Genomic DNA, 11,707 nt, shown 5'->3' with positions numbered 1-11,707 from the left:
AAGTGTTTAAAACTTTATATATGTATAATAAATAAGTCAAATAAATATAAAATATTTAAAATAATATATATTTTATAATTTTTTTTAATAAAATTCGGGTTCCGGATTTATCAAGTGATGCCCAAGACCGACTCGGCTTCATACCCGGGCCGAGTAATACCCGACCCGCAATGTTCGGGTACGGTTTGGGTCCGGACCGGGTGGATATTTTTACCACATCTAATTCATGCAATGGTGTATCTTACATTAATTGTAAGATAGGGATCGCCTATAAGCAGAGTACATAAAATCAAAGTAGCAGAAAATTCTAGATTTTCTGTAGCTGGATTGTCATTTGTGAGGAAGCCGGGAGGGTGACTCGTAACTGTAAAAGCAGAGGCATCAAAAAGGAAAGTGGTGGTGGCCTTGTGGGGTCGTAAGCTACTTGGGTACCAGGAAAGCCGGATAAACTTTACCCTTGTTTTGGGAAAAAATAATAAGATTCCTTTTCCAAAAAAAATATTAATAAGATTCTACCTGATCCTCTTGTTTTCGTTTTGTTTTCTAATTTAGTTGCTTTTTTTAGTTTTATCTTTTATTTTGTAAACTTTGCTCTTGTTTTTCGGAAAAAATAATAATTTTTCAGAAACTATTTTTTTTTTAAAAACATCAAAGTTTATGGCCTTACATTTTCAACAAAATAATATTTATTTTTTAATATTTTCTAAATATTTAACCTATGAAATAAATATTGAAATAAATAATTTAATCAAATAATCTCTAAATAATATTATAACATAAATAAATAGTTAAAACCTACAAAATCAGTTCAGAATCATTTTAGAATGATAGAATAAGAGTTTATACATATCACAAGATAATCATAAAATAAGAAAGTGATACAATAGTTATAACATATTCACTAATAAAATGAACGATGCTAAATAATCCGAATAAGAAATCTATAATATATGTAATAATATTTTATATTATTATTTATATTACTATTAATTTTAAATTAATATTATTTATAGTTAAATATTTATTATTAGTTATACTAAATTTTTAAATAATAAATTTATTAATTTATATTAATAATTATAATGTAAAAATAAAAGAAAACAAAAATTAATATTATTTTATATTAAATTAAAAGTTATATTTATTTATTATTATTAAAAAAATAATGTGGCAGTTGCTGCATTAGCACACTCCCTTAATGCATTACAATTTCATTCTAAAAAAAGTATAGTATTAGTTTAATGAGGAATTGTTTCCTAATGCTATATATTATTGTCTTTCAAACATGCCTTTAATACAATATAATACAATGTGTCAAAAAGTCATAAGATAAGACATAAAAGTTGGTAAACATAATTAATAAAGTAATATTTTTTACAAAAATTGTCTGAAATAGTCAAATAGAAGAATAATTATTGCATATGCTCCCTAGGTTATAGCTAAAGTTGGCAAAATTTAAAACCACCTGATTATCTTACACGAGCACGATATAAATAAATAGATATGAACCGTCAAATTTGACACGATTATTAAATGGTACGAGTCTGGGTCAATACGATTTTTTTTTTGTCGAGTTAGGATTAAACATCTTGACCTATTTACTCGATAAATGACACTTTTATATTTTTTTATTATAAAACAACTTGTAAATTCTCGTCACCAAAACTTAAATATTGAACATAATTCCTTTTTTTTTAAAGAATGAAAATATACATAATATTTCATTTATAAAATTCTATACAGATTTAGAACTTTAGTAGTATAAATATTTAAAATATTAATAAAAATGTATATTTTATTTTATATTATATTAAATTATATATATTTAATGTAAATCTTATTAAATATATATTTATAAGTGATTGAATACTTTATTTATTTTCTGTGTCGAGTTATAATTTTAATATTTTCACAATATTATTAAATAACTTACATTTGGATGTGTCGAAATTTAACATGATACAAAACTAATACAACTTGAATACAACTGTCGTAGCCAGTCTCCCTCGTGATAATTCTTTCTTAGTCAAAAATTATTAGTAGAGTATCAGTACATTAAATCAAAGTAGCAGAAAATTCTAGATTTTCTGTAGCTGGATTGTGATTTGTGAGGAGGCAGGGAGGGTGACGCGTAACTGCGAAAGCAGAGGAGTCAAAAAGGAAAGTGTCGGTGGCCTTGTGGGGTCTTAGGCTACTTGGGTACCACGAAAACCGGATAAACCTTACTCTTGTTTTTGGAAAAAATAATAAGATTCTACCTGATCCTTTTTTTTTCTTTTGTTTTCTAATTTAGTTGCTTTTTTAGTTTTATCTTTTATTTTGTTATTTTGTTCTAGAATTTTCTGCTGAAGGTGACATGTTTTGTTACTGTTCTTTCCTTATTTGTGATTTTTCTACTGCTCTCGGAGATTTTATTTTCATGTCCTTCGTTGATATTGCTCTAGGTTATGCTTGTTTTGAACTTTGAAGTCGTAGATGGATTTTAATAGTGGTATATCAAGTTTCCGATGACTTAAGATGGGGCTCTGTGTAGACATTTTTATTTTTTAATTTTATTTCATTTGATTTTTTTAGTATTTTATTAGTTCATTAAACTCACAAATATTTAATTTGAGCTTTTTTATTACGATTGGGTGATTATGTTGTGTTTCATTTATTATTACTATGTTGTATTTATTTTTTCAATCGGACCTTGTTAGATTTAGTATGTAGAATATTTTTTTTCTTTTAATTGTAAAGAGTTGATAGTATTGATAGTTCATTTTTTTTTACATGAATGATGATACAGTTATAAATTTTTGTATAAATTGATATGCCATCAATTTATTAGTTGAATAAAAATATAAAATAATAAAAATAAATTATGTGGATTAAAAAATATTTAATTTTATTAATTTTATTATGTCATATTAATTTATATAATATAAATTTATATAAAAAATTATAAATATATCATTACTGATTTTATATATGTTGTTACTGCTGTCATTCAAATATTGGTCACTGCAGTCTTAGATTCTTCCAGAATTTAAGCGTCGTATTTAAATCTGATATGACATATTATATTTAAACCCGATGATGTCACTTATTGTTATACTTTCGGCCAACTTCATTTCTTTAAAAAATTATTAATTTCTTTTTGAAAAAATACAATTCTACATTTCACAAATATCACACCCATTGTTTCCAGGAACCTTACTTCCACTGGCAGTGTGGCACATCGCGTAGAAATTAAGTCAAGCTTTTCTGCTGCCTATATAACCACATCCCAGGGCTCTCGCCGTATTGCCCACTGGCTCTTTTAAGATTTTGCTGACCAAATTGGAAAGAAGAAGCTCTTACTCTCTCATTCTTGTTCTACGTTTCTCCTGCTGGGTGTTGAATCAGAAACCAATGGACAGTCTCGTGGGGTTCAGATTCTATCCAACTGATGAACAAATTATTCTTCTACTGACGATGAAGAGACGTGACCCTGCAGGTTTCTCCGTCCGTACGATCAAGGAAATCGATCTCTACAGCTTTGAGCCCTGGGAGCTACCCTGTAAGTAATCGTGCCAACCAAGTACTCTACACGATGTCTGTCTAAGACTAATTAGTTCAGTAACTAGAATTCAGAAGTTAATGGAATCTTTTGTTGCGATGCAGGCCATTCTGAGATTCAGTCTGAGGAAGAAGTGTGGTACTTTTTCTGTGAACCTTGTTACAAAAATGCCGAGAGTAAACGGGTACGTAGAAGAACAAAGGAAGGCTATTGGAAAAAGACTGGCAGAGGTTCTAACATCAAGCGCAAATACAAAACTGAGGTGATTGGTACGAAGAAGATTTTGTCTTTTTCCCGCGATGATGCTGCTGCCGAGAAAGATAAGACTGAGTGGGTTATACACGAGATAGCTGTTGAAAATAGCCCTGACTTTGAGGTATTAGCCTCTGTTTTAGAACTGCATATGTGTTGTGAAATTGTCTGTTTATTTTCTTGAAAAATAATTGTAAAATACTCTGTTCCTGTTATTGCAGAAGGATTTTGTTGTGTGTCGCCTTGAAAGAAAACGGGAGAAGAAGACGCTTGGTGTTGTTTCCACTAAGAGAAAACGGGAGAAGAAGACGCTTGGTGTTGTTTCCACTAAGAGAAAGCGGGAGAAGAAGCTTGGTGTTTCCACCAGCGATGGTGATCAATCTTGTCAAAATTTAACTTTTAAAAAAAGTCATGTTGCAGAAGATACTAATAGAAATCATGTTGCAGAGAAAGTAGATTTGGTTTCTATTGCAGGAAATATTGTTTTGGTCCCTGAACTTCAGGTAAGGGACCATTCGATTTCTTATTACAGAAATCATGTTGCAGAAAAAATCGTCGAAGATTCTGTTGAGGCAGAAACTCGACGGCTTGCAGAACTCAATCGACGGGGTGATGGCTATGATGCACGGAATGACGCCTCTGTCTGGGCTCTGCAGTCATCAGATTATCCAGAACAGGAATCATCAGATTATAATGGTTCTAGTTATGGTAGCGGTTTATTGAATTCTCAATTGGACGGTGAGCAGGTCGTTGGCCAGTTCAATTCACGGAGGGATTTTCAGACTGAATACTCTCCTGAGGAAACTGTAGAGACCACTCCTGACTTCTTCACATCAAAGTCAGATGAAGGAGTTTACATGGAGGGTGGCAGTGACGCGAACACTGGAACCGAATCCTTCATTGAATGGATAGATGTACTCTTTGACTATTAATAGTACTTCAGTGGCATATATGTTAAGGACCATCAAATCCTCAAGGAGGGTATTAGATTATTACGGATGTCGTAATATAGCTTCACTTATGGTGTATTGTAATCCAAACTTTGTGCTCTTTGAGAGTTAGTTCTTTAGGGCACTTGGATGCTTTTCTCTGTCGTATGTAATATCTACAAGTAATATTGCTTCACTTATTTTATTTTATTTTACTTATTGGTTCATTAAATTCCCAGATATTTACTTTTGAGTTTTTCTATTATGATCTGGTGATAATATTGTGTTTTATTTGTTAGCACTATGTTGAGTTTTTTTTTCCCGATTGGACTTTGTTAGATCATAGTTATGTTGAATTTTGTTTCTTTTAATTGTAAATAATCGATAGTATTGATAGTTCACCTTTTTTATATATGTTGGTACTGCTTTTATAAAAATATTGGTCTAAATTATATTTATTAATTATTAATTTATTATTATTTTATAATTATATTTTCCACAAACAAATTACTAAATCCTTACAAAGTTCTCTTTTAACATTATAATTAATAATTTTAATCTCATTTATTTCCTCTATATATTTCATCTAAAACTCTATAGAAACCACATATTTTTTTAAATTATTATCTATTAATATCATTTTTCAATAAAACAAAACACATTGTTTTTGTGGAAAAACTACTGTTTCTACCTTATTTTCACTTAAGGGAAAAAAAATTAATTGTTTTACTTTTCGCTACTCAAAGCCTCAAACCATCAAAAGTTAAAGTTTCATTATGTTATTCAGTTATTTTTGTTTCTTTTTAAAAATATTATTGTGTCCATAGGTTGTTTTCTTGTAATTATCTAAGTATAATTATTTGTTTAATTAATCTTATTTCACTAGAAAAAAAATGTCTACTAAAAAAATGCATTAGGATAAAAAAAAGTGAAAAATAGAAAAGTTAACTTTAATCTAAAAAAAGAGCTATTGATAAAAATTTATTTAAGATTAATTATGTCATAGAAAAAATTAAATAGGTTAATTATATTGTCTATTGAGGGAGATATATTAATAAAATTAGAATATAAAAACTTTGATTAATAATTTTACATCTCAAAAGCTAGAGAAATTGATTTTAAAAAATAAAATTAAAATATACATTTCACCTCAAATTTTTTAGAATGCCTAATCAGACAATTTACCTAAGACTTAAAGTATAATTGAGCCGCCCCTGATTAAAGTCTTAGGTTCTTCCATAACAAATTTAAGTGTTGTACTTAAAATTGGGTCCAGCTATTATGCAACCGTAATTTGATACCTTATTTTCTTGTCTTTTTGTAATCTATTCATTAGATTCAACACAAGAGTTGTAAAAGCTAGAGTGATGATATTTCCACCCCACATTTTTTGTAAATCCACCCTATTTTCAAAAAATAATTATAAAAGTTACACATTATTTTTAAAATTTTTAAATTAAGAACTTTGGAGAATTAATTAATTAAATTTATCTTAGTTCATTTTTTTTGAGTTAGATTTTTTTAGAATATTTGATTACAAAGATTGCTTTGACGTAAGTTTAAATTGACTTATTTAACCTTATAAAATAAAATTATCAAGAATTTATTTTACTTCAATTTTTTTTCTAATTTATATCAAACTCATTATTTCTAATACTATTTTTTATTAGTATGATTATTATTTTTTAATTAAATTAACATAGTGTCTTTATGGCACAATTCTCATATAAATTATTAGACTGTTAAATTTATGTTATGTACATGTAAGGGTAGTTAAATAAAAATTAGGTTTTATTTAAAAATATTAGATTATAAGTCGCAAAATTAAATACCTAAATTATTAGATACAATAACTCATGTTTTATTAGAGTAATTTTTTTCTTTTTATATCATAATAATAAAATAGTAAAATAAAATTTATATTAAAATTTATGATCAAAGATGGTAAAAAACCTAAGAAAAAATTTAATAGAAAGATTTAATTGATTAACTGTATAAAATTTTTATTAATTTGTATTTCTTAAGAATGTTGTGAACTTATCATAATTATATTTTAAAAGTGGGGTAGATTTATAAAAATAATGGGATGGAAATATTCTCATCTCAAAAGCTATTCCAACGGTAAGGATTTAATTACTTGATTATTAACGTCGCAGCCTCTCATCTTTTCTGAAAATTATAAGGAAATGTTAGTTTTCAAAATTTTTACACATAAGTTCATTAAAATATTCTATTATCTTTATTTGGATCAAGGGTAATTTAGTAAATGAACATAATTAAGTCTTAAAAATATGGATGGATTATTTTAACTTGCTAAAATACTCTTCACATCCATTTATTTAAAATACCAATTGGATTACAATATTGGTATCTTATATTTAGTTTAATACAAGATTGAGCAAAGTTTTATATAAAATTATGACAATATTAGAATGAAAAATAAATAAGTATTAAATAAGTACTTGAACGGTAATTTAAGTTTCATTATAGAGTTTATAAATGCTATGTTCAAATAATAGATTTCTACATGCAAATTTGAAATTATAGAAAATTACTCATACCTTATCACATGTATGGAACCGAGATAATAATATAATCTCAATTATTTACTTAATGTGAAAACAAATAAATTGTATAATATTTATTCTATTACTTAAATTTAAAGTTGTAAAGAAAGAAACTTAAATTTAAAATGGTAAAGAGTGAATAATAACTTAAATTAATAGATTATGGGAGAATTATCTTTCCAAAAAAATTAAGATTAACTAAGTTTTAAGGCTTCTAATGTAATCTTTTTATCTCGTGTTGTTAACATAAGATAAAAATTTTACTGTAAAAAATTTATCCTAGACGTCTCTTTAAGGTAAAAATATCATTATCACATAATAATTTGGTAGGTCGAAGCTGTATTATTTTTAGTTTACTTATTTATGTCAAACACTATATTATGATTAAATTTTAGTAAAATAAGTCTATCCCACCATCTTTAACTGTATTGAATAGGTTCTAATTGTTTATATCTTATTATAGAATGTAAGATGCAGCTCCTTTCTTATTACATTGGTAAAAAAGAAAATATAAACACAATAGATATTTTTTAAGAGAATGCAAGCATTATTTTTATGAGGTTTTGTGTTTAAGAAATTAATCTAATTTATGTGATTAAAAATTTCTCTATTTTTTTATATTTTATAAGAATTATACATTTGAGAATGAATAAATTAAAATTTAAAAAAGGATGGGTTGATTGAGAAGGAAACATAGATAATAAATTTTTTTAAAAATTTTAAAATAGCAGTGGCTGCCGAAGAAAATGTCAAATAAATTTTTTAGAATTTTTAAATTATTATATTTTAATTGGAGTTTATTATATAAGATTTTTAAATTTATAATTTTCATTATTTATAAAAAATAATATGGCTGCCGAAGAAAATATCAAAATTAAGTGTTTGGTACGTAGGGGCAACGTAATTTTGTCCTTAATTCCGATTTAACTTATTGTATTTAAACACGATGCCACTTGTTATTATGCTCTCGGCCAACTTTATTGCTTTCAATGATACTTATTAAAAGAACTAAAGTTGTAAAAAAAAAAATTATTAATTTCAATTTTTTTGAAAAATACTATTCTACATTTTAGAAAGATCATACCCAGTAGCACATCGCTTCAAAATTAAGCAAGCGTTTTTGCTGCATATATAAACACATCCACGGATCCTCGGCTCATTGACCACTGACTCTTTCTAGATTTCACAAACCAAATTGGATAGAAGAAGCTCTTACTCTCTCATTCTTGTTCTACGTTTCTCCTGCCGTGTGTTGAATCAGAAATTAATGGACAGTCTCGTGGGGTTCAGATTCCACCCAACTGATGAAGAAATTATTCTTCTCCTGACGATGAAGAGACGTGACCCTGCAGGTTTCTCCGTCCGTACGATCAAGGAAATCGATCTCTACAGCTTTGAGCCCTGGGAGCTACCCTGTAAGTAATCGTGTAAACCAAGTACTCTACACGATGTCTGTTTAAGATTAATTAATTAGTTCAGTAACTAGAATTCAGAAGTTAATGGAATCTTTTGTTGCGATGCAGGGCATTCTGACATTCAGTCTGAGGAAGAAGTGTGGTACTTTTTCTGTGAGCCTTATTATAAGTATACCAAGAGTAAACGGGTACATAGAAGAACAAAGGAAGGCTACTGGAAAAAGACTGGCAGAGGTTCTAACATCAAGCGCAAATACAAAACTGAGGTGATTGGTACGAAGAAGATTTTGTCTTTTTCCCGCGATGATGCTGCCGCCGAGAAAGATAAGACTGAGTGGGTTATACACGAGATAGCTGTTGAAGATAGCCCTGATTATAAGGTATTAGCCTCTGTTTTAGAACTGCATATGTGTTGTGAAACAGTCTGTTTATTTTCTTGAAAAATAATTGTAAAATACTCTGTTCGTGTTATTGCAGAAGGACTTTGTTGTGTGTCGCCTTGAAAGAAAACGGGAGAAGAAAACGCTTGGTGTTGTTTCCACTAAGAGAAAACGGGAGACGAAGACGCTTGGTGTTGTTTCTACTAAGAGAAAACGGGACAAGAAGCTTGGTGTTTCCACCAGCGATGGTGATCAATCTTGTCAAAATTTGACTTCTAAAAGAAGTCACGTTGCAGAAGATACTAATAGAAATCATGTTGCAGAAAAAGTAAATTTGGTTTCTACTAGGAATCATGTTGCAGAAAATATTGGTTTGGTCCCTGAACCTCAGGGAAGGGACCATTCGATTTCTTGTTACAGAAATCATGTTGCAGAAAAAATCGTCGAAGATTCTGTTGAGGCAGAAACTCGACGGCTTGCAGAACTCAATCGACTGGGTGATGGCTATGATGCACGGAATGACGCCTCTGTCTCGGCTGTGCAGTCATCAGATTATCCAGAACAGGAATCATCAGATTGTAATGGTTCTAGTTGTGGTAGCGGTTTATTGAATTCTCAGTTTGACGGTGGGCAGGTAGATGGCCGGTTCAGTTCACGGAGGGATTTTCAGAATGAATACTCTCCTGAGGAGACTGGAGAGACCACTCCGGACTTCTTCAAATCAAAGTCAGATGAAGGAGTTTACGTGGAGGATGGCAGTGACGCGAACCCTGAAACCGAATCCTTCAATGAATGGGTAAACATAGTCTTTGACTATCAATCTTCCGTCAGTGGCATATGTTAAGAACTATCAAATCCTCAAGGAGGATATTAGATCATTATGAATGTTGTAATATTGTTTCACTTATGGTGTATTGTATTCCAAGCTTTGTATTCTTTGAGAGTAGTTTTTACACCCAAGAGGCTGTTAATTTTGTAAACAAAAGGCAAGGCAGCAAGTCCGAGATCTTCTGGGTTATCTTAGAATTCATAACTTAATGAGGGGATCATGTTACTGTCCAGTTTGCTCATAGATTTTGCAATGTTATTGCCCAATCTATAGCTAAATCAGCTCTATAGAAATGTGAAACTGTTGTTTTAGGCTCGTACCCTTCGCGACTGATGTACCTATTTTCTTCTTTGAATTGAAAGTGGTTTTATTCTCAGGTAAAAAAAAAGATTGTATTTTTTACATATCGGGAATATTAGATAAACATTTAGTCTTGCTCATCAAAGAATTTACTGATTAACTGAAATATCAAACAAAAGATCCATAATCCATTTATATATGATGTTAAAAATTCTTGTGATGGGAACCATTTCATTCATGTATGTATGACACCTTTTTGTTGGCTTCTCTAACAATCTCCGAGCATCCTTGTAAATAATACGAAGATGTTAGTCAAGCAGTTCATTGTGGCTTTGAAGCTTAAATAATTTTCACATATTGAAAAGCAAAAACAAGAGATAAAATGAACCCCATCCCGGGTGACTGAAGTTGCTCCTTCAGAAAGGTGACTTATTTACTTTAAAGAAACAAGTAATAAAGCAGAAACAAGAGATAAAAATGCGCAGAGCACTGCTTATTTCACCCTTCAATTTATTGGAATACATATATTAAAGACTGTTTCTGGTACCCCAAGATGGGTGATGTACAACTACAGCTACTCTGCGCTCCTCATAATCCTCTTCCAATGGTCTACATGGATTTATTCGAAAGCTAGTGAAATGATTTTGAAGATAAAATTGGTCATTCCAGATTTATTAAAATTGAATCTGAAAACACATTTCTGAAAGTACATTTTTGAAAACACATTTCTGATTTTGAAAACACATTTCTGAAAATACATATTTTAAAAAGTGCTGACTAATATCCAAAGAAATATTTTTTTCAATGGTAAAATATAAATACCAAGCCAACAAAACTGTATTCTAAAATAGATTTTTAGAAAGGATAAATGTTCATTTAGTCCATATATTTTAATATTAGTGTCCATAATTTTAAAAATAATTCAAAATATTTTTGTTATTAAACTATTGATATTTATGCCGTTACATTCCATTCATTTTAGATTACTTTTATAATATTACCCTCTTAAAATAATTTTTTTAGATATTAATAAAAAAATTAAATTACCAATTGAACTCCAAAAATAAAATAAAATAAAAACAAAAAGAATATTTAATTTTTTTTTGGAAGCTCACCTATGTCCAAAAAAATTAGTCTTGTAAAAAAAAATCGAATTACCAATTTTTTGAACATTAATAAAAAAAATTATAAATTAACTCTTCAGTAATATATTTCACAAAAATTAATATATAATATTTTTATTTTATTTTTGGGTTAAATTGGTTTAATTTTTTTTTATTAATGTCTAAAAAATTACTGAAAGAGGATAATATTATAAAATTAAGTCAAAAAATAAAAAAATAATAATAGAATATCAATAATTTAAAGATAAAGATATTTTAAAAAATTTAAAAATATATAAAAATTTAAAAATACTAACTTCAAAGTATAGAAATTAAATAAATTTTGTTACCTTTTAAAAATCAGTCGATATCTCGAATAATTGAATGATTT

General features: G+C 28.6%; 2 protein-coding genes across 2 annotated transcripts; both read left to right on the top strand.

Annotated features, from left to right (window-relative positions):
• Positions 1–3,180: 3,180 nt before the first annotated feature.
• LOC112098837 (NAC domain-containing protein 71-like) lies at positions 3,181–4,932 on the top strand. Its single transcript, XM_024185275.1, has 3 exons — positions 3,181–3,541; positions 3,646–3,917; positions 4,015–4,932. The coding sequence occupies exons 1-3, from the start codon at positions 3,394–3,396 to the stop codon at positions 4,723–4,725; spliced, it is 1,131 nt and encodes a 376-aa protein (XP_024041043.1). The 5' UTR covers positions 3,181–3,393; the 3' UTR covers positions 4,726–4,932.
• A 3,514-nt stretch (positions 4,933–8,446) lies between these two features.
• Positions 8,447–10,239, top strand: LOC112098961 (NAC domain-containing protein 71-like). Its single transcript, XM_024185964.1, has 3 exons — positions 8,447–8,704; positions 8,813–9,084; positions 9,182–10,239. The coding sequence occupies exons 1-3, from the start codon at positions 8,557–8,559 to the stop codon at positions 9,926–9,928; spliced, it is 1,167 nt and encodes a 388-aa protein (XP_024041732.1). The 5' UTR covers positions 8,447–8,556; the 3' UTR covers positions 9,929–10,239.
• Positions 10,240–11,707: the final 1,468 nt, after the last annotated feature.

This window comes from Citrus clementina, unplaced genomic scaffold (assembly GCF_000493195.1).
Source record: "Citrus clementina cultivar Clemenules unplaced genomic scaffold, Citrus_clementina_v1.0 scaffold_4, whole genome shotgun sequence".
NCBI lineage: Eukaryota > Viridiplantae > Streptophyta > Magnoliopsida > Sapindales > Rutaceae > Citrus > Citrus x clementina.
Note: the sequence above shows the minus strand (reverse complement) of the source record. Positions and strands in the feature narration are given on the sequence as shown.